At 40.2% G+C, this 24038-nt stretch overlaps 1 protein-coding gene across 1 annotated transcript in view; it reads left to right on the top strand.

Moving 5' to 3' along the window:
• The window catches only part of edil3a (EGF-like repeats and discoidin I-like domains 3a), a 71912-nt gene extending 48424 nt beyond the window's left edge, over positions 1-23488 (top strand). The window contains exons 9-10 of the mRNA XM_070903835.1: positions 14267-14422; positions 23305-23488. Coding sequence (XP_070759936.1) covers positions 14267-14422; positions 23305-23454 — 306 coding nt within the window. The 3' untranslated portion in view covers positions 23455-23488. The remainder of the gene's footprint in view (positions 1-14266; positions 14423-23304) is intronic.
• The last annotated feature ends 550 nt before the right edge of the window (positions 23489-24038 follow it).

Genomic DNA, 24038 nt, shown 5'->3' with positions numbered 1-24038 from the left:
TGCAAAGGTTTCAAAACAAGCTATGAAAGTAATTCATTTCTGGTGGTTCATTTGTTAAACCCTGTCTCCAAGGTTTTCACACCCAATTATCTCCTTAAAGTGATAAATATGTGTGGCGTGTGGCTGTCGCACCCTGATAATCACCTCTGCCTCTGATGATGCAGAGTGAGCTAAATCTTGGGTGTGAAAACTTTGAGAGAATGACAGAAGCCCCTATGCAAATGGTACATGTGCTAATGTGAAATTCAGCCGACAGTCATTGTCACCCATCAGTGCACACATTTCTTTTTCCTGTCAAGTGATTTATGTGGCTGACCAGGTAATGTAAGTCATCATGGAAAAGTAGACCAAAGGCCTGCATACGATACTGTATATTTACATGCAGTGTTGACTGCATCTATGGATTGATGCTGATGACTTAAATGTCTTAGGCACAAATTCTAGGATTATATGGTGGAGAACACTCTTGACCCTGCAGTATTTAAATAACAATTTTCTTGTTGTACTGAAGTGAACAAAGATCCATGTTTACATTGTATCAGACAGATTTACCCCCATATTGTTGTCACCATTTTGTCTAAAGCAAGGTTGGACCCAAAAGAAAACAACCAGCTGCAGGCAGGATTAGGCTTTTTTGATTTTTTTTACTGTAGGCAGAGCAGTAAAATCACAGGTTCCCAGGAACTTGAGTAAATGTAGACGAACATATGCAGAGCAGAGCACACATAACAATTAAGCAAATGACTACTGTGAGAGTGGAGGTTTGCATAGGCAGATGCTGACGAGGTAAACAGTGGCAGCTTAGCGGCTAAGGCACTGCATGCACATGGGGGGAAAAGTGTCTCTCTGCTGGAACACATGGGACCAAGGAGAAAACACAGTGGGAGACTATAAACACAGATAGGGAAGACAAAGACAAGTAGAGAGACATAAAGTAAAGTGATCTATCACAGTCATAGCTGTATCAAGCCTGTCGAGTGCTCCTGCCAGTGTTATTACTCTCGCACCAGTTTATACATACATTTCTTGATTGGCAATATCACGGTTTCTTTCCACTGGTGACAGTTGGTTGGAGGAGCATGTAAAGGAATGGAGTTTGTGATTATTGAGGAAATGGTGGTAGCCTCACACTGAATGAAGACCATGATGGTCAGGGTGGATCAATATACAGTAGGTGCTATGATGAAATTTTGCTTGAGCTGTATTGGCTTCAGGAGTCCAGGTGAATAATGTGAACAGGGTGTAAGAATAATAAATGGCACTGCCATAAAAGTGTAGCTCTTGGTGGTCGAAGTTGGCAGTCTTCAGAAAACATTGCAGCTGTATGACAGAACTGGGTTGTGGCCATTTGTTTCCTGACTTTGGTAAAAACCCATCTGTACCATGCATTGACGTCAGAGATGAAGCCCAGCAAGGAGGCGGTTGAAAAAAAAATGATTCTCCCCCAATGGTTTTGAAGGGACCTGCAGAAAATGCTAGCTTTATCCAGACATACATAGACAGTGTTGTTGAGTGCTTTTAACAGCACAAGGGTAAGATACATCACCAGGTACTGTGTGGTTTAATTGGCATCTTCCAATCATTGCCTAATGGGGACGTACAAGCCAAGCTTTAAAAAGGAATACAAGGCAGATAATGGTCAAAGTGTTTAAAGCTCTATCATCTGTGAATGCGAGAGACCTGTCTTTACCTATGAAGAAGAACCCAGTGACACCAGGCAAAGTGGAATGATGGGTGATCTCTGTAGCTAGTGCCTTCTCGATGTATTTCTCCATGGGTTACTTTTTTTGGGGGCCTGGCAAAAGTGGTCACTCAATGTTTATTGAAATTACAGATTTGTATACTCAAAGAACATTACAAAGGTTTGTGGGATCCCTCAAGGTCATGGAGACTGGAGGAGATAATACCTCAGCATACTTCAGACATTTAGCACAGTTGTGCTGGCTTTTAACCAAGAGAGAAGTGTCCCTAAACATTTTTCACCCAATGCACCAGCTTCCTCTTGAATGTCTTTAAGTCAAGTGGATATACGTAATTCATGGTCCAAAGCTCTATAGATGAAGCCCTCCTTGGATCCAAAGTAGTACTAGCACCAAGGGAGGTGGCACAGGTTATACCAGAGGAGAGTATTGTCTTGTCATGTTCAGGCTGGGCACAGTACAAGCAGCACTGCAGATGGATGCAACCCAACACTTGATTTGGGATGATTAATCTTGTACTGCCCAGCTGCATTGGGTCACCTTCTCCTTCTCACCTTCTCCTCGTCTTGTGAGTGGCAGAGCCTTTTTCTGCCTCTTTAATCACATTTCGTCAACCTATATTTGGTCGATTTTGCTTATCTGAGTGAAGGAGATTTGTGTCAAATTTGCAATATGGGCTTGACATAGACATTATTATTGACAGCTAAAATAGTGAATCAGTGTTTCTTTTATGTTTCAAGTGCTTTTCATAATTTTCTCCTCTGCAATTGGTTTTAATTGTCTTTAAAGTGCTCATCACACTGTAAGAATTTTAAATTATGTTTTATTTACTAGTGTAATTCAAAATGTCCTTGTGAATTACAATTAATATACTACGGAAATAAATTACCCCAGCAAAGCATCAATGCATGTTGAGCATTGTCCCATGTGGAGTAGAGGCTAGAAGGAACAATAAGTAGACGTAATGCAAGATTGATTCCTGCTCAGTGCCTGTGAGCGTGCATTTGTTGTAATCAAACCGGGTATTATCATTACACCAATTTTGCAGAGCACAGCTTCCTAATCAAATCGCTACTTCAAATACAGCGCTGCTGACAACAAACTTTATTTCTTTTAATCAATAGAATTAGCTGGGTGTTTGTTTCATCCATCCACAGTGGAGAATGGCTTTAATTTGTCCCATTGAAACTCTCATCTCTTCTTGAGTGTTTATGCAGCAAAGATGAAGCGTGTCCTTTCTAAAAACAGAAAAGCTGCCTCGGCGAGAGTAAAGGCATTGTAGCATGAAAGGATTTAAGAGGGATTTTGATCATCTGGAATAGCAATGATCATGTCTTTATTTCAAGAACAAGAGACTAGCACTTTGTTGAAATTACTTGCATGGGAAAATGGACAGTAAGAATTTATTGGGAACTTTAAAGGGTGTCTTCTGCGTCCTTCAAGCTTGATTCCGCCCCAATGGAAAACACAGTCCATGCAACCATGAATTGTTAGTCAGCATACAGAGGGCATCCTCTTAAATCCAGCATTTTTATTACTGTCATACTATATTGATCTGGTCGAAACTAGATAAAGGCACTTGTCCCTGCAGATCGGACTATTCAAAGTTCTAATCACATTAAGTACATCCTTTATTCCACCAGCTGCTCAGCTTTTTATCATTATTTGTCCTACTACTCTACACTCAAAACTGAATCAATAGGAACAGCACCGGCAGCCAAGTTTTCTTGCTGAACTAATTAAAGAAACAGAATGTTAGAGGGACAACGTCTCCAGGTGGTTTATGTTGCAATCAGTGGGAAGCACACAACCATTTAGCCACAGCTGTGATGGTACAAAAAAAAGTATGAAATGTATGAACACCGGCACGAGCATATACCTTATAATTTGTCAGGCTGTATCTATACTTACAGTGGCTTGCAAAAGTATTCAGCCCCCTTGAACTTTTCCACATTTTGTCACGTTACGACCACAAACAGAAATATATTTTATTGGAATTTTATGTGAAAGACCAACACAAAGTGGCACACAATTGTGAAGTAGAAAGAAAATTATACATGATTAAAAAAAAAATTTACAAATAAAAAACTGAAAAGTACGGTGTGCAAAAGTATTCAGCCCCCCTGAGTCAATACTTTGTGGAACCGCCTTTTGCTGCAATTACAGCTGCAAGTCTTTTGGGGTATGTCTCTACCAGCTTTGCACATCGAGAGACTGAAATTTTTGCCCATTCTTCCTTGCAAAACAGCTCAAGCTCAGTCAGATTAGATGGAGAGCGTTTGTGAACGGCAGTTTTCAGATCTTGCCACAGATTCTCGATTGGATTTAGGTCTGGACTTTGACTGGGCCATTCTAACACATGAATATGTTTTGTTTTAAACCCTTCCATTGTAGCCCTGGCTTTATGTTTAGGGTCGTTGTCCTGCTGGAAGGTGAACCTCCGCCCCAGTCTCAAGTCTTTTGCAGACTCCATCAGGTTTTCTTCCAAGATTGCCCTGTATTTGGCTCCATCCATCTTCCCATCAACTCTGACCATCTTCCCTGTCCCTGCTGAAGAGAAGCACCCCCAGAGCATGATGCTGCCACCACCATGTTTGACAGTGGGGATGGTGTGTTTAGAGTGATGTGCAGTGTTAGTTTTCCGCCACACATAGCGTTTTGCATTTAGGCCAAAAAGTTCAATTTTGGTCTCATCTGACCAGAGCACCTTCTTCCACATGTTTGCTGTGTCTCCCATATGGCTTCTGGCAAACTGCAAACGGGACTTCTTAAGGTTTTCTTTTAACAATGGCTTTCTTCTTGCCACTCTTCCATAAAGGCCAGATTTGTGCAGCGCACGACTAATAGTTGTCCTGTGGACAGATTCCCCCACCTGAGCTGTGGATCTCTGCAGTTCGTCGAGAGTCACCATGGGCCTCTTGGCTGCATCTCTGATCAGTGCTCTCCTTGTTCGGCCTGTAAGTTTAGGTGGACGGCCGTGTCTTGGTAGGTTTGCAGTTGTGCCATACAATTTCCATTTCCGGATGATGGATTGAACAGCGCTCCGTGAGATGTTCAAAGCTTGGGAAATCTTTTTATAGCCTAACCCTGCTTTAAACTTCTCCACAACTTTATCCCTGACCTGTCTGGTGTGTTCCTTGGACATCATGATGCTGTTTGCTCCCCAATATTCTCTTAACAAACCTCTGAGGCCGTCACAGAACAGCTGTATTTGTACTCAGATTAGATTACACACAGGTGGACTCTATTTAGTCATTAGGTCAACATTCGATCATTCAGCAATCATCAGGCAACTTCTGAAGGCAATTGGTTACACTCAGAGAAAAGGGGGCTGAATACTTTTGCACACCGTACTTTTCAGTTTTTTATTTGTAAATTTTTTTTTAAATCATATATAATTTTCTTTCTACTTCACAATTGTGTGCCACTTTGTGTTGGTCTTTCACATAAAATTCCAATAAAATATATTTAGATTTGTGGTCGTAACGTGACAAAATGTGGAAAAGTTCAAGGGGGCTGAATACTTTTGCAAGCCACTGTATCTATCCATTTCATCTTGATTTAACCTTCCCATTATCCAACACAACGTTGGTAAGATTTACACATTTTCTGAACCAACAGTTTGTTGTTGTAAACAACACGAAGCTACATTCCTACTTCCGTTGTCAGATACACAGCTGTGTCTACTATATTAACTGCACCGCATCTTTTTTTTTTTTTCTTTCCACAAATTGTTGACAAGCTCTGAGCTATGGCACTGCCCACTGATACAAAGTTTGGAAGCCAGGATAACAGATGTAACCATGACTGCAAATTGCTCAGCCAGCACTTGCTTTGGCAGATGTGCCAGCCCAGTTTCAGAAAGGCAAGATCAAATTTGCATCATGAAGCCATGTACAGTGTGTGCATGATTATAAGACTTGGCAAGTTTTTGAAGAAATGGAAGATCACATTAAGGGGGATTGTTGTGGGCCATTATTAGACTTCTGTGGAGAAGCATACTGGATTTCTGACTACTGGCTACCCAGTTGGAAACTCCGTCATATGACAAAATGTATTCTAATTTGAACAGACATCATCAATACAGTATGTTGGTTAAAAAATGTAACCTGCAGCTATTGCTAATTCAATCATCTAGAGAACATTATCCAAGAATTCAAGAAGAATTTTAGAAAGAATCCACACTAATTTGGAAACACGCCTGATGAAAATTTCATTAAGGAATTATCGTCAGAGCCTCATTTGAATCTTGTCCAATATGGCTCTTTCTTTGCTCTATTTTATTCAATTTCCCTGCAGCTAGTATGGTGATTCAATTAACTTACAAATGAAGTTACGGAAGGGATGGTAAATCCATCTGCTTCCCTGATTCAATTGGGTGGTTTTTAGTGTCCCCTCCCTCCAACTATATCCTTAAACGTACAGGTCTGCTTGGAACCTGTGTAGCGTTGCTCTTTTGTTTTCATTATCTGAGGAAGCCATCTTATCCTTCAACACCTCATCCTGATCCTCATCTCCCTCTCTCTACCTCTGTCCCTCTCACTCCCTCTCAGCTAACGTAGGATGCATTTATCTGTTTTATCTTGGGATGAGTGATTCATGAGTCTGCAGCCGCTCCTGCTGTAATCGTGGGATCTACAGGAATTGTCAGAAGTGAAGGCGCCAGAGCTGAAATCAGTGCAGCAGAGATTGGGTCCAGTGTGTTCTGCATGTGTATCTTATGGTTTAAATCAGACATCTGTATGTTAGGCTCCCAGGAGAGTGTGGACTGCACTTAAGCAGCACTGCTACTTGCTGTATCCTACAGTATTATGATTAATTCAGAATAGTCCAAAGTTAAGCTCTGTAGAAAACTGGGCATTGATTCATTTCAGGGTAAGTATCATATTGCAAAGACCACTTATGTCCATAAATGTTATCTATTTTTTAATTTCATGGTTTCCATTTTTATTGCGTGTGAAGCACACCATGTTTTTTGTGCAGAGAGTGTGTGTATGTGCGCACATGTGTGAGAATTTGATATGAATATTTTATATACCATGTGAGAAGCTGGAGAGGGGAGAGAGGAGCGAGGCTTGATGAGTGCAGCAGCCAGTCGTAACCGATTTTATTTTTAACTCACCTATTTTGTAGGACCTTTTAAAAACGTGTATCATCATTGTTAGAATGGGAACACCATACTTCAGATCATTAAATCGTTTCACATTTTTCACTTGCTTAATATTCCAACAGAATATTTTTTTCCTCCACCATGAATTAAAGATTTGATTTCAGACAAGATCACACAGGGAGACAGACTACTTTAGATTTTATCAGTGAGTAAGTGTCCATCACATGTCTAGTCACGGTGAACATTAAACAGAGTGTGAAATCCCCCAAGTCCTTTACTAGTGCAGCGTCAAGGCCATTTTTTACGCATATGGGGTCCCTCACTTCACTCATGCTGAGACGGTATGCAAGTCGCTGGTTCTACAGATGCTGTTCTCCTTGCTGTGATAGCTCCAAATGATCCGGACTACCATGGTTGATTTCCTTCCTGTTCTTTTTGCCATGGCCAATTCCCTTCGTTGGTTCATGCAACCATTTAGGCTTAACTTGACATGCTAACTAAGGTTCCATTTGTTTTATGGCTGCGTGCTCCCAGCGGCCTATTAGAATTTCAGGTAGTAATGTTTGTGCTTTGATGCACTGGCTTTGATGAAAGCCTGCCTTTGTTTTGGAGGAAAGAAGAGGAATTAAATAATACTTTCATGGTCTAAATGTGCATTTGTACTCTATTTTAAAGCACTTAAGTTATTGTGTTATTGTGAGAAAAAGATGTCTTCAAACAAAAAGCAAAAAGGAGAGGGTCCCTTTTCTATGCAGACTTGTTAGCAAATGTTAGCAATTATATTGTATATAACACAGCCTCACCAATACTTCCACTAATACTAATTCTACCAATGCTTCTTAATGGCTTAAAGAAGAAGCATTTGACAAAAAGATGACAAAATCTCCAGGAAGCTCACAGGATTGTAACATACTGTATGTCTATGTCTTTTACTGATAACACGAGTCTGCAGCCATGCTAGCTGCTCTGTGAGGCTGTACTTCTACTACAGTGGTGCTTTGAGCCAAATGCTAAGTACAGCTGTGGCTGATGGTAATGTCAATCATTTTCAGGTATATGATCATAAACCAAAGTACTGGACAATTGAAATTTTGTCCTGGCATCACCAAAGTTAAACATTCATTACAATTCATTCTGAGGGGAGCGTGAATGTCTGTACCAAATTTCCCAACAATCCATGCAATAGTTGTTGAGACATTTCACTCAAAAACCACAAATGTCAACCTCATGGTGGCGCTAGAGGAAAAGTCAGGGGACCACAAAGGTCTGTACAAAATTCTGTGTCAATCCATTTGGTAATTATGCAGTTATTTTGCTGGATGCATTAAAATTATGACCTCAGGGGATCATCAAAATCAGTAGGCACCATTGATATCTGTTCTAAATTCCATGGCCCAGGAAGACGACCAACATTGCCATCCCTAGAGCCATGCTGCTACCACGGCAAAAAAAAATGTTTTCCTGCACTGTGGGCATCCTGCTTTTGAAAAAGAGATTCATTCAGGTCTTTGCAGATTGCTTAGGGTTATCTACATGCAGGTGTCATTCATTATGTGCCAGGCATACTTTGAAGATGGAAAAATTGCAGATATTTTTGGACAGAATAACAAAGACTTTAATTTCAGTTACATGCAACATTCATTCATGAAAGTGGCATGAAGACTAGAGTGAAGAGGAGGAGGGAGTAAGGGGGAAGATGTTCAATGCACAGCAATGTCAATGCTATGTGAAACTGTTTGGCTTATACATTTGTGTGCTTGCCACCATTTTGCAATTCACTGTGAGTCACTCCACTGTGCCTTTCCAGTATTTATATCCCTAGCATTTTGGCTGTAAGATGTGCCTTGACCAGCCAACCAGCTGACTCTCTTAATGTAGTGCCAAAACAAGTCATCTTGCTCCGTAACAAAGACATCTATCCTCGTGTCAGAACAGCTCATTCCACATGGAGATGTTTCTTTCAGCAGAGTGCATTTGATTCACATTCCACATTTAGCACTTCCAAAAACACTGCACACAAGTCAGATTTCAAAAAGGAGAAAATGTTTTAAGTTCATGGAATGTGGTCAGTGCCACACTATCCAGCCTGAAACAATATGGTGCAGCCATGACGGGACTTTCTCTGTATGACATTGCCTTTACTTTCCTCAATGCTTCAATGCTTGAATGCAACTGACTCACACTTCAGGCTGTCTGCACACCTTCCCTACTCTGTGTGAACGCTCAGCAGGCATTTATACCTTCTGACATCCCACCACTCCATGTGGAAACACCGGTCACAAAAGGCTTCAGAAAGGAGATTCACTGTGTGTGTGTGTGTGTGCTGTGCGTCTGCAGCATATGTGTGCCTTATAAGAGCCATAAAATAGGACTTAACATTAATTTCAATCACCAATCTCTGACTGTGTGCTACTGCATGGAGCCTGTTAACTTGCAGACTTTGATGTGAGGTCCTACACAACATGAGAGACACATAGTCACAGAAACACAAACAAATTATAGATCACACAATACTGTAGAAAAAGAAACAACAAGAGAATGAAAAAGTGAGGTTGGAGGAGAGTTTGTGCGTGGGTGTGTGTGCCTCTCTATGAAAGAGAAAGAGAGAGAATGAGTCATAATGTAGAGATGGAGGGTGAGACCACCTCCTTAGAGAACATAAACACAAAAGTAACATTAACCATATTCCAGATAGTGTGGCTGCACATTTAAAAACGCTGTATATATCCTTTAGGTCGTGTTTATTTAAATTGTGTAATAAAGTGATATAATTTAAGGTGACAACTACCGACAGTGATATTTAGACAAACTATCACAGTATCCTGAAATTAAGTGATACATTTCCAAACAGGGCATCTACTCATATACGTAACCTGAGGCACACACACAAGTCATATGCCTCTGCTTTGCTAGCTGTAAAATTCTGAGCAGTGCTTTCAATTTGTTGTTTGTTTTTTATCACTGTATCATTGTAAAGAAATAGTTTTATCTGTCAAGTGGGACATGTTCATTTGTGGATTTTCATCCTAAAACACTCAAAAGATTTGAATGTAGCCATCATAGCAAGTTGTTAGCTCTTAAGAAACTTTTCTCTCTTTTTTTCATCTTGACCTGCAGCTATTTATAATCAGCACCCTAGATATTACATTTTAATAAGTCATTAGGGCCTCTTTGTCCAACAGGCTGAGTCTGTGAGGGGCTACAGGCTGTTTGTTTTCTACGGTAATAAACAAAACAAACAAAATGAGTTTCAGTCTAATTTGTTTGGGCTCATGTTATTGCTGAATAGGGCTATAAGTATGAAGCACCATTTTATATCTGTTCATTTTCACTTTCATGGTACTGGGACAATCTGCACATAACAACCTTTCAAGCTCAGTGAGAGTCCTGGTTCATCTCGCGGAATTGGCTTAGCTGGCTCACCTCTGTGTGGAATGGCACATTTTTAAGCTCAGAAAGGTGTCATGACACAAACAGGCTTTTCTTTGCACTCAGTAGTGAAGTGCTGCACTCAGTCAGCCATCTGTCTGGAAATTGTCTGCCTTCTGCCTCATCCCTCGTTTTTTTTTTTTGGTCATTTTAGCTTTGCTTTTCAGGGTGAAGGGGCTTTTCTGAGATAGTAGGGTTGCAGCAGCACGGAATAGTCTTCTTTGGCATGTGGCATGTAATACTATGTTCAGATAACAAGCACATCTGACAGCTCATGTAAAAGTTCATGCAAATGGGAGTCGCTTCAGTCAGGTCTCCTCTCCTATGGCCCAAAGCACACGGAGGGGCTGTGATGGCTCCCACTTTTCCCTCCAGGTCAACCAACAACAGTGATAGCATGTGAACATTCACTAGGGTTTACTCTGTATGCTATGAATGAATCTCACAAAAATACACTGTGACTTTAGACGGCCTGTCTTCTATCCTGTGATAAACATAACAATATTAATCATAAATATTTTGTCATTGGTTTGTCACAAAGACAATGTTACCTGTTGTAAATTAAGCTTTCAGAACTATAAGAGTGTCAGATTTTTTAGCCTGTGGTGGTGTTTTAGTGTATGATAAAGAAAATGACCAGCTATAGGTTTTTCCCCTAGAGAGAAGAGCAATGAAACAGGGTGTTTTCAAGCTCTCACCACAGCTTTAAGCTTTAATGATAGCTGTCCTGTTGTGGGGTTGATGGGCCATAGCAATGTCCTCCTCATGGCTCTGTGAGTTGTGTGCACGCAATTCTGAATGCTGCACTGAGGACTAGGAGAATATACAGAAAGTATGCATCATACACACACACACACACATATATAATCCGCAGGCTTTGAAGATTAAATGAGTCTTCAACACATACAGTTAAATTAGCACAGCTGGAGGGAGAATGTCAGCAGGATGCTATGTATGCATGTGCTGTATTCATAATGTAAGAAACTGGGCCTCACTCGGCTCCTTATAAAGCTGCCTCTCACTGCATTAATCTCTTTATCCTGAAATGGCAGAGCCACTTCAAATAGGGACACAAGATTTACACACCAACTCTTGTCTTAATGAGCAGGGGAGATGAGTGTTTGTCTGGCAGAAGTGCACAAACGCTGCCCCTTTGCGTGCTGCCATCAAAGAGAAGTACAAATAAGTAATTGACCCTGTGTCCCCTTTCGATGTGCAGCTGTATTGTTGGGAGAACTGGAAACTAAGATTAGAGCTACATGAATCTTATTCTTTAATCTCAGACACAGCGAGCAAAATCCTAAAAATTGATTCTCGGGTTTCTATTTCTTTGGAACATCTATGCCACGAGCATTCAGAGATTGCTACACAGACTTCACACAATCCTAGTTTGTCTGGGTTAACAGCTCACGGAGGAGGCAATGGGATTGAGAGTGTGATGGAGGAAAGAACAGAAGGTGGGGGCTGGAGGAGAGGCCTTTGCTTTAACAAGCTTATCTCGCGCCCTAATTCAGTTTGGGCCATCAAAGTGTTGAGAGCTGGCGTCGCTAGGGGCGGTTGTATTTTTTGACCGCTACCTGTGACAGCAATTACAGATTCCCCTTCAAGCCTGTCTTTGTTTTGGTGGCAGACTTGACTGCTTGGGTAGAACGAGATTACCTCAACGTTCTGCAACTGGAGCATAATCAAAGCTTCACAATGCATGGTGTCATGCCCCTCTAAATCAACCAAGCAGCCCCTGCTACTGTTTCTCTCTGGCCCCCTTTATCCAGCAGGTTGTGACGTTATTGTATATATTGTTGTAACAGTGCTGGTGTTCATAGGTACATGTATACAGGAAAATATTCCACACGGCTGCCACTGCCACATTCAGAAACAGATATAAGCACGACTTTGCATGAAAAGGGAATCAGTGGCTGCATTTGAAGGAGAAACTTCATGAATAGTGTATTCACAACAAATGAAGCATGCATACGTACTGTGCAGCATCTGCATAATTGCATACCTGTAACCACAGCATTGTTAAGAATTAAACGTCTGTACGCAACTTCACTGTCTTTTGTTCTACTTTCATTAGCTTAACATTTCACAAATGGAGAACTGGGGTTTTATCCACATGGATGCCTTTTAGAAAGCCAAGAGCACGCTTTGTAGTCGCTAAGGCATGACTTTGTCTACATGTGTGTCAGGACCCAGGTCTATGCCTGCTCATGTACACAGCAGGGGGTCTGCATTTAAGAAGGCCCCTCCAATGCCCAAGGAGCAGTCCTCAATCTTAAAGTAGCTGGGAGCAAAGAGATGCTCTGGAGCCGCGTTGAAACCTTATGAGAGATGAAAACTCAGAGTGAGCTCATTCACATCGCTGCTCAGAAAAAAAAGATATTGTTTCAAGGTTTGTAACATATTGCAGGCAATAAAAGTGTGGTGCGATGTGCTGAGATGCACAGTGGTGTTCTGCAATGTGTCAAGACCAGGAGGTGGAATGAAAGTCAGCCATAACTCATGCATTACTTCAGTTTGTTTGCTTATTTATTTAATATACGCCGGGCCCTTTTTTGTTTTGTCAGAGCCGTGTGACACAGTTTATGTTGGCCTATGACCAGACCAATTAGTGTGATGTATGGTTGTTTCACTGTTGTGTATATTCAGCAGAAGAAATAAATCTGCATGCTTATGTTTCTCTCTCTTGCTCTCCTTGTGCTTCTAAATTTTGCCACTATATGTGAAAGTAAAATGCCCAGTCGCTCCATGTTTTTCATCCTGTATCGACTGCGAATCGATGCCACGTAGATGTATGTGATAAGTGAAACAGTTTCACTGTGACATTTAGGCTATTAGCACTGTAAGAATTGTTGTTTGCATCTTTTTACATAAGTATAAAACAACATGCTCTTTTAACCTTGTTTGGTATGCATTTTTAATTTCTCTTTGCTATTTGGGCTTATTGGGACCTGATAAGTATAAAAACTAAGCATCATCTTTTGACATGATGACGTTTTTGAGAAAAATGATGTCCACATATGGGGACACTCGTATAAGCCATATAAGCAGAATTAAGTATTATGGTATAGACAACCCAAAATGTGATGTCCACGCATGTGGATGCCAGGTCTTAGGAGGTTAAAGAAAGTTAATCACATGTATTGTGTACAAAACAACAACATTTGGCTTAATACACAACAGGTGTAAAGGTATTTCTGCACAGTGGAATGAACTTTACCATTACACAACACCCGCTGCTTTATGCTTATGAAAGATCAGTGGGAGTGACTTATTTTGAAATACTACCCTTGATGTTCCTTTACAGTATGAGCTGTATTTTTGCACTGCACTGTACTGCTCATGTTAGTCAAGTTAGGCAACACCTTCCTTTAAACTTATGCTTTAGATTGTTTACATACATTATTCATTTAACATAATTAACATGGTGGAAAAAGCATTACTTAGAAAAAAAGCCTGACCTGTTTTAGACATAATTACATAATGTTTTCTCTGAAGCAGAGTGAACCCGGTACATGTGACGGAGTTATAGTACTTATTCTTGTTGTCATACATTTTGGGGTTCAGTTTAACTACGTTCTGAATCTCAACCCAACAGTGTTGTGTACGTTTCTAAATAATGAAGCAAAATGAACCCCTAAAATGTCAATAAAAGTAACAGTTTGTGTGTTTACTGCCTAGCACCCTTGCGCTGTAAATTGTTTGCAACAAATGAGAACCTATTAAAAATTAACCCAAATGGAGCAGTCTGGATCTCAGAAGCTGCTGCGGCGTGCGATTTCTGTTTTGCTGAGGCAAGGTTGTGGACTTGGCCTTGTTGTTCAATATTCTGAGGATAATTGAAACTGACTTTTTGCACCCAGTGTCTTTATACAGTAAATCCTCTGATGACATCAAAAGGGGAAAAAAAGATGCTGACTAGATGGTGAAAATGAAGCATCTCTGACACTTTTTCACAAGTTCAAGTTTCTTGAGGAATTAAATGTATCATTCTACTTTCTTTCTCTCTGTTTCTTTCCTCTTTCAGGCGGACTTGCTGGTGCCTACCAAGGTCACAGGTATCATCACCCAGGGAGCTAAAGACTTTGGCCATGTCCAGTTTGTCGGCTCATACAAACTGGCGTACAGTAATGATGGAGAGCGGTGGAATGTATATCAAGACGAGAAACAGGGGAAGGACAAGGTAAGGAGCTTTCACAGCCTGTAATAACCATGATCAAACACAAGTCGCACAGGTTTAAGCCATGTCTGCCAACATACATCCTTAGTCTCATGAGAAATCAAAAATGCATTTTTATTGGTACTGTGAGAGATGAAGTTTTGAATTATATATCTCACCACGAAGGAAAGGGGCATTCTGGGTATGGAGAAACAGAGTTAGCAGAAAAATGCACAGGAAGGACAGAAACCTGAAGCAGACAAAAATACAAAGCAGCAAATGTCAAAATGTTTTAAGTATTAAATGTGAAAATGTCCATTTCTGGGACCTGTCTGTTTCTCCTTTTCCACTTCCCTTTAGTATCTTCTTATCTGTGGTTCAAACTGAGCTTGCCTGGTCTGTCCTACTGCCTCTCTCTGGTTTGGGATCAGATAAGACCACACTGTCAACCTGGCCCGGCCAGTGTTATGCTGAAAATCTTGTTTACGGCCCTTCAACAGAGTACATGTCCATTCCAATCGCCCACGACAACAGAGACAGCGCCGGGCTGCAGCAGCCTCTCTGCTGATATCAGGAGAGCTGCAGGCACAGTGTCACAGCTAAGGCTGAAGCCCCTTGTCTTTCAGATACTGGTGGCAAGAGAGGCAGTGTTTACTTTTCTCTCTTGCTGTGTTATTGAAAGATAAGCCCTACTTCTTCTCCTTATTCATGTATTGGTGATGTGTTGACTATTGAAAATAAAGAAACCGAACTTGAGTAGAATCCAAACATGCATATTGCACAAAAAAGCAAATACTGTAGAGATGCTTGAAATCCCTCTGTCATACACTGAGATCATGAACTATCTTCAGTGCAATCTACTGTATTATCTCTTCTGTTCTAATCTCACAGTGTAATCTTCATCTATGTCTTGAACATAATTTGAAAGTTTTTAAGATCATATAAAGAGCGCTTTAGAGTGTAATAATCTTTGTATTACTTGTGAAAGACATTTTCATGAACTGAATATATATAAAAGATTTCATGAAACAAAATCCAACAGTTTGAATGAGTAGAAGTTGTTCCACTTAACTGAAAGATTTGTTGTTTTGCGACCAAGTGGAAAGGTTTGCACAGACAATTCAAATCTGAGTGCTTCTAAGATATTCAGAGGCAGAGAGAATGTCTTCATGCTTGGATGCAGCCTTTTTTGGGGGACTGAGCAGATGAGATTAAATCACACAAAACTAGCATCTAGTAAAAGCTACGTGTGAGACTGCGAGTGGAAGTTTAGGCCCTTATTTGCCGTAGTATTTGATTAATAATTGAAGATAGATTGATTTAGATTTAATCTAGATTCAATCTTAAATATGTATTGACACTCATTAATGTATTAATGCAGATTTATTGCACACATTTAGAAATAATAGTCCAATTTGAAAGCATTTGTGGATAGTTTTCTAATGGCCTAAAATCCTTTAGTCTCTAATTTGCCATCATACTTGATTTCATAGTTCACCAGCAGTCTATGCCCTGCAGTCTGTGCACATAAAAGCATCAGCTATGATGTCTGGCTCTCTCGTAAAAACTGATTCTGAGCAGTTTGTATAGGTTATGTGGTTACTTCAACTGCCATTTCAAAATATCAGTTTATGCCCTTCTCCTGGTTGCAGAGCCAATGCTCGGAAATATTTTTCCATTTCTACAGTTCAGATTCCTTGCTTGAGGAGTTTATAATTTCAACACCCATGATGATCTTTGGGGCCATTGCATGCTCAGCGTGATTTTCTCTCAAGCAATCTCAATACTGAGCACCGGAAAACTTCTGAAGGCCTGGCAAACATCATCTGAGGTAGCAAAGGCAAGGAGGTGACATCTCAGGAATCTATTAGGTTTATTAGGTTTTATTTTAAAATCTTATTTTCAGAAATAACCCAGATACAAGCCATTTCTTCAACCATCTATATTCTTCCCTGTGTTATTATTGCTGTGTAATTCAGGACAAAAGCAAGGATAGGCAGTCAATCTGAGTGTGCATGTGCTCTGTATTAGAGGGCAGGCGTGTTTAGCAAGGCTTCTGAGAATGTCAATCAGTTTGTCCCTCGACGGAGCCAAGGGGCTGTTCAGATGTATGATTCTTCAAGGTGTTTTCCCCCTTCAGTCAGCTGAAGCAGCCATTAATGCTAGAGGACACATTTGGCTGTTGGACTCCCGAGGCTCCTCCTGCCACACCACAATGCTCGACTTGGCAGGGATATACTGTGAATGTGTGTGTGTGTGTGTGTGTGTGTGTGTGTCTGGGTGTCTGGTTCGGGCACAGTGGTTGAGGCTTGTAAGTATTCTTCTCAGCTCCCCCCTCCAGCTCCTGTGTGGCAGAGGCTGCAGGCAGTTAGATCTAGATTGAGAGAGGAGGCTCAGTCAGAATACAGATGTTGTCAAAGCAGGGCGCAGTGGCACGCACACACACAACAGTATCCCGCTGCAAAATCCATAGATTGCCTTGTTTGCCTTTTCTTAACACACAAATCCCAAATACCTGTGTACTGCACTTGTAACCGAGACAAGCAACAACATAGTCCATTGTTTAAACATAATTAAACTGGGATACATTCCATAATTATACATATCGGCTCGGCTGCATTCCCACATGCACACACTCTCCACACCTGGGTCACTACTCCGCCTAGTCCTGCACCACCGCTCGTCCCGGGGTGTCAATATTTACACAGTCAGTTGATGGGGGCAATCAAGCACAAAAGTAATTGATTTATGTTTAATAGTGTTTCACTCTGGTGACACGGGGTTAATTAGCCATTAGAGCCTTCAATTCCCTCCAGGTCAGAGGGTAACAGAATGTAAGATAGCTGTGAATACAATCATCTTAAGTTGAACCACTGATACATTCATATTTTCTTTTTCTACAGTCTTGGAAAGTATTGGCTGCGAGGTTTAATCCACTTCAGGGTTAGAAAAACACAGGACTAGATAACATATTGCCATCCTCTTAGAAGAAGTAGTTGTGCAGTTCAGTTTGATTGAGTGTAACTGCTTCTTCTAGGCTGGCAGGCTGCTCTTGACCTTTCAATTAAGACGTGGCTGAGTTTCCCTGGTATCACCGTGGCCGGCTAAGGCAACATGAGGACAGAGAGCAAAGGGATCGGAGCGACCTGCTTCCTTGACCTGTGCAGCAGGTTTAAATAATGGAGTATGGGCAGTGTCGTATCTCCAGAGGCATACAAGGCCTCCCTTAGTAATGCGCACCCAAGACTCCACCAGCCTGGGAAATCAATAGTTGGGAGCAGAGTTGTGGCTCCTGGGTCAGCCTGAAGACACACACACAGGAATGTGTTCTATATGCTTGTGTCTCGATTGTTGGATGAAATAATTATAACTGAGAGGGGTCTGCCTGCAGGGCTCCTCTGTGGAGTCACTTCCGGTGCAGGCTCCGCTCTCAAGTCAGCTCCACTGTCAGAACAGGAAATAACAAATGTTTTTTACGTACCCAAAGGACGAAACTTAGGGAATCCTCGGTTGTATTCGCAACACTATGCTTGGTGACGACTGTAGGTGACTGTCTCAACTGCTTTGCATTATCCAAAAAAGTCTGAATGCATGGTTCTTGCATATATGTTCACCATCAAAATAGCTACCGCTATCTACATGGGTAGGCTATGTGTTGGTTTAAAGGTAGTTATGCTAACGGTGGTTAGCGTTAGCTCCTGAAGTTTTATGGTAGGATCAGCTTATTTTCTGTAGATAACGTAACGTTAAGCTAACTGTAACTGTGTTCGGCTTTATAACTTTATAACTTACGCACTTGTCTTAAGATGTTGACTATGATGCCCCAGTTGGTTATTTGTTAAGTTAAGAGTTAAGATTTAAAGTTTTTCTATCGTTCAGGTCATTTGTAGACGAAGGACTGAAATAAGTGTCTACACCATTTTATTTTGTAATTTTTGTGTGCATTTCCTGTCCTGAGAGTGGAGCTGCCCTGAGAGCGGAGCCTGCACCGGAAGCGACTCCACAGAGGAGCCCTGCTGACAGACATTCTTGTTATTTTATATCTACGTACTATTTTAGTTGCCAGTAGTTGGACAAATGATACCCCTGTCAGCAGCTGGTGCCTTTTCCAGGCCCAGCAGGTCAGGCTGTGTATATATATTTTACTTTCTCATTGCTGTATTGGGACACAAATAAAATCCATTATTCCCTCTGCTTAATAAAGCCTAAATGTAGGTTCTGTCTCTGTTCTCTAGAACTAACTCTTTATTGACTGTCACCAGTCACTAAAGTTTTATAGGACAAAACAAGAGCAGAGTGTTATAGTTGTCTAACTCTATTAATAATTCAGTAATCATGACTGTTTGCTTGCAAATACATAATTTTGACACATTTTTAATAACAACAAAAAACCTAAAATAGTCACCACGGATCCACGGAAACAGTTCAGAAGCTGTTTTGGCTTATGTAGTTCACACAACACATCCCACATCCACCAACTTGATCAGGGGAGGAAAAGCCATATTTCAACCTGCTGCATGACTGGTCCAATTTTGAAGCAATTTGGAAAGGTCACCCATCAAGGCACTGTGTTTGCAAATAAATAATTACATGAATAAGTGAACAAGTTTTTTTTTTAAATGTAAGTTTTTGATTGCTCTTGATGATGTCCTTACGAGGCATACTTGTGAAGCTTGTGACCCAGCTTTTATAGAGTTTGGCTAGAGGTAATGGCTTACATAGATATATGGGTAATTGAAGTGTAATAAATCAAAATGACATACAGTATTTTGTACTCACTTTCTTTCTGCCCCTGAATTATTTTATAGACTTATGGTTGTTTGCCAATGTGTTGTCGTTGAGGATACTTCATCACCTTGCTCATCCTTTTTCTTTTTTTCTTCCTAGCTTTACAGTATTTGTGCTTTTATTGTGATTCTTCACATATCCTGTTCCAGGCAGTTTACTTTAGAGACATTGCCTCTGACACTGTGCACTGTCCCCAGACAGTCCAGGAGAGATTATTGTCATATTTCAATCAGCTGCTGCTTTTATGGCCTTTCTGTCTTGCCTTTTTATATTGTGCTATCATGTGCCCTGGTTGTCACATTACAGCTGTGGCAACACTCCTGCAAGCGACACATTTCTCGCTTCCCAATGTGAAATGTTGCAGTCCTAAAATACAATAAAAAGTGAAAAGAACAGGTCAACACAAAATGGTTTAGAAACTGCTAGAATTTCGTGGTCTTTGCTGGATTTCAAAACTGACATCCTTCACTACAGGTTTATTGTATTATAAATATACTGTATGTAAGCAGAATGCTATTGGGACACGCTATGAACATTTACTGAAACAGAGCCAGCACACATTGCTGCTGCTCTACCAACCGTTAGTGCCACTTTACCGCAGTGACATAAGAAGCCATACTGCTCTAATACATACTGCAGATTCGGTTCCTAGACTCTGAGACATAAATTATAATTTAGAGGGGTTAAAGTGAGTAACCAGTGGCTGATACCATGAACTTAACACAGAGTGGAAATATAAAATAATTTGACAAGAAATAGTTTACTAGGCTCTGAGAAAGTTTGACAAACATCTTTGTTAAACAATTTACAACACATACTATTATGACAACATAAGTACTATTATGTGGGGTTTAAGTTTATAGAGAGAAGCAGATGATATAAAGAGAAAGATGGAGAAATGATACAGATGGCAGAATGCCATGTGATGTGGTGTTGTTTGCTTGCCTGCAGATGCAAACCTTGTCTGACTACAGTCTAGGCTTTGTTCTACAATATAGTTGAGAAAGACAGAGGAGAGAATGGGTTTCACTGCAGGATGGAAATAATAAAAAAGAATGTAGGATGAAAAGGTGGCCTGTGTTCGTTTGTATTAGACATGTGAAATAAGGACAGTAATGAAAGTGTACACCTGTCACATGATTTCAGCTTTAGTCTGCTGTAAGAGTAACACACGAAAGCACTGAAAACGACAGAATGAAGACTTGCATGAAAGCAGTCATATTAATAGAAGCACACACACATTCTAGGAAGAGGGAGAGGTTTGGTATCTTGTCACATCTTCGCATATTGATCTGGGATAATTACATCGTACATGTCCAGCTGCTAATGGACAGCCAAATGGTCCATGGGAGTATCTATTACATCTGTAAACCATATGTTTGAAGCTACAGCTTCAGTAGAATCTGAGCAACAGTATTGAGACCTATACAATTATATGCTTTATTGAGATTCATTTTATTAAAGTTTTAAAACGATGAAAGAGGCATTAGGCTCAAAACTAAATTTCCAGTTATAATATATTAGGTTTTCACAAGCACCAACATCAAGCTGAAGTGGCTTCAAAAAAACACTCATTAGAGCATTTTAACATGATACCTAGAGAAGCTATTACATACTTGAGAAGAGTGCCTAAACACGAGTGTCAGTTGTGTTGTAGGAATCATTTTAATATGCTGGAGAGTCAAGTAAACAGTAGCCTGCTCCATAAAGAGTTAAGTATAGCACAGCAAAGACACTGGATGGATATGTTATGACAGACAAAAGGTAGTACCATTCTCTGTCGTAGCGACCACAATGGCTTGTTTGAGCTTCATATTCTGTCTAAAGAAAGTTAACTGAAACGTCTTGTTGAGTTTTTATTAAAGTTAAATTAAAAAGTTCAAGTTCACACTTTTCAGTTGTGTTGATTTTCCTTTTAACTTTTTTTATTTCCACCATCAAGTACGTGACTCAATCATACTTTTATTTCTATCTCTATAAGCTACTAACTTGTAACATAAAGCCACTTTCAGGTTTATTATGATGGTGGATGAGATTGTACGCTCACTCAGTGTAGGTGAAATAACTATATCACAATTTTCTCAACTGTGGTGTAAACAGATGCATGTCCCTTTAAACACAGAAGACTGAATATTATTTGTGCAAACTAATCTATATTATGCTTATAATTATGTTTACAGTAGCCTGAATTCATATGCTGTGTCCCATTTTAAAGCAGGATTTACCAGTCTAAGAAAACATGGATATTCTGGTTGTCTGTGGACAGATTTGTAAAAAGTATTTATAAAATTACATTTCATTCAGTGAACTGTGTTAACATTACACGGCCCCATTTGTTTAACCACTTGAGTCCACACACTTATTTGCACATATGGCATGTTCCTTCTTGCCTGAAGCTCCAGGGGGTCTTTGCATTGAACATGGATTGTACATTCTTTGCTTTGACTGGGCAGTTATTTTTCTCATGTTGTTACTTCATTTCCCAAGTGATGTGTTTCCATGCATCATTTTTCATATTCTAAGTTACATCAATCCGTTCTTCTTGTTGGCAGTGTACTGACAGTGGCACACCTGAAATCTCTTTTTAGTGTGACTAATATGACTATAAAGTTTGTATTCCTCTCCTTCACCAAGCACACTGAGGCTGTGCTTAAAAATCACATCTTCAAATCTCTGAACCTCAATTTTCTGATATTTTGTCCACCCACACACCACTTTTCTCCAAAATCCCTCATGGGAATTTTGGTGCATGGCCATTATTTTTAGCACTTGCTATAAAGAAACCTTCAGTACCATGTTTTAACTGTCTAAATGCAAACCAGCTCCTATGATTGTGTGAAAGAGAATTAGTTTAAGCTTTACTCCGAAAAAGGTCAACCTCTGTCTCCAGCACCTGCTTGGATTCAGCCCACTGATTTTCCATTCCACACAACAGTGAATCCCATCACATCCCAATTACACAGGCATAATCATGACTGTTTAATTGAAATGATCATATCCTTCAATGAAACAGTCCCTGTAGATACATTTCTTCCTAATATACTTCATTCTACTGTCTATTAAGCACACAGCAACACAAAGCTTCTAATAATCGACAATAGAGCACATGTCCCAGTATGACAATTAGCTTGTTTGTATCTGGTAGTTAGTTAAGCCTTGAAGTGTTGTTCCAAGGTTTATCTCAAGGCTCTTAAATGTCATTGAATTGTTATAAAAGTGGTGCATACGCTGAAATCTGTCTCTTGAGGAAGTGAATATTTAGCTGAAGTAGGTACAACTGGATTTTCAGTACTGACACTGAAGGATATGCCAGTGGCTACATGATGGCATTTCAGGTGTGTTGATTCAGATTGCATATTAGTCTGTTGCACAAGTTTTACAGAGCCAATACTGGAGAAACAGGGCTTTTCTTTTATAGCAACGTTTCTGGCAGCCACGAAGCCTTTCCTTTATTGCCAAGGTGAAAAACAAAATATGTACGACATAAATGAAGGAAAACAAGACCAACAAGCATAAGGTGCATGTTAATAACACCAATCAGTAAGCAGGAGAAACAACAGTAGATGTCTGTCACTAATTGTGAAGGTGGGAATTCCAGCTGTGCCGCTCTAACAACGCACAATTTTCCTCAGGGGGAAACTGTTGATGTGCTCACGTGTGGTGCATAAAAGAAAAGAGCCGAGAATACAGCTGAGTTCAGGGAATGTACTGTTATTGGCAATGTTTGAATTGAAGCTCTGATTGGCTGCACTTCATTCAGTTCCTGCTCAGGCACGAGGCCTTCAAGGTAACAGTCTGGAGAAATCAGGAAAGAAATGCAGCAGAAATGTTCTGCACCTGCCTCTCACTAAAAGCATTATCAGATTTGGTCTGGTTTTTTGCTGTAGATGTTTTTCCACAACATGTTGACTTCTTAAGCATTTGATTAATAATATTGCTGCACCATTAAAATTGAATTTTCAGATTTGTGTTTTATTTCTTTTTCTTTCCTTTCTTTTCCTCAATTGAGAAAACCCAGTCAAGCAGACAAAAAACTTGAGTGTAGTTTCTGGTTTTGTTATGGAAAATCGTAATAAATTGCAAAAATAATAATTCCTCCATGCTGCTGGTTTTTCTAGGTATTCCAAGGGAACTTTGACAACGACACACACAGAAAGAACGTGATAGATCCACCCATCTACGCTCGGCTTGTCCGGATCCTTCCCTGGTCATGGTATGGCAGGATCACTTTGCGTGTAGAAATACTCGGATGCACAGAGGAAGAGTGAAGTCCTTTTCTCCATCTTTCTTGCCATTGTCCCCTGTCCCCTTGGCATACTGGAGTATCTCACCCAGTATTTCAAAAATAAACTGTGCAACCTGTAAAAATGAAATCAATTTCCAATGGATTTTTCAAGAATATGTGTTTGGTTGTGGTGGGTTGCTGTTTGTTCTTTTGTACAATGATTTAAAACCTGCCCCTGATCCACTTTTGTCTTTTAGTTTCCTCTTTAAGGCGTGATCTTTGTCTTTTTATTCTTCTCAAGATTTACCATCCTGTTTGGAATGAACTTCTGTAATATATATGGGAGGGGTGGGGGTTTGGGTGGAGTCAGAAAAGGGGGGTCTCGCTGTGGTTTTAACTTGTTTCCATGGAAGCTATTGTACAGTGTCACTTTTTAACAAAGATGTGAAATCTGTCTGCCGTGCTTCATCGGACATGATTAACCAACTTAATAACATAACTAAACTGTCTAAAATGCCATGTAAAGATCACACATTATCACATTATCAGATATATTTTTACTTTGATTACCACACGTCCTCAAGCCATGCTTTTACCCTAATGGACACTGGCATTACTACATCAATC

The sequence above is a fragment of the Enoplosus armatus genome, chromosome 4 (genome assembly GCF_043641665.1).
Source record: "Enoplosus armatus isolate fEnoArm2 chromosome 4, fEnoArm2.hap1, whole genome shotgun sequence".
NCBI lineage: Eukaryota > Metazoa > Chordata > Actinopteri > Centrarchiformes > Enoplosidae > Enoplosus > Enoplosus armatus.
Note: the sequence above shows the minus strand (reverse complement) of the source record. Positions and strands in the feature narration are given on the sequence as shown.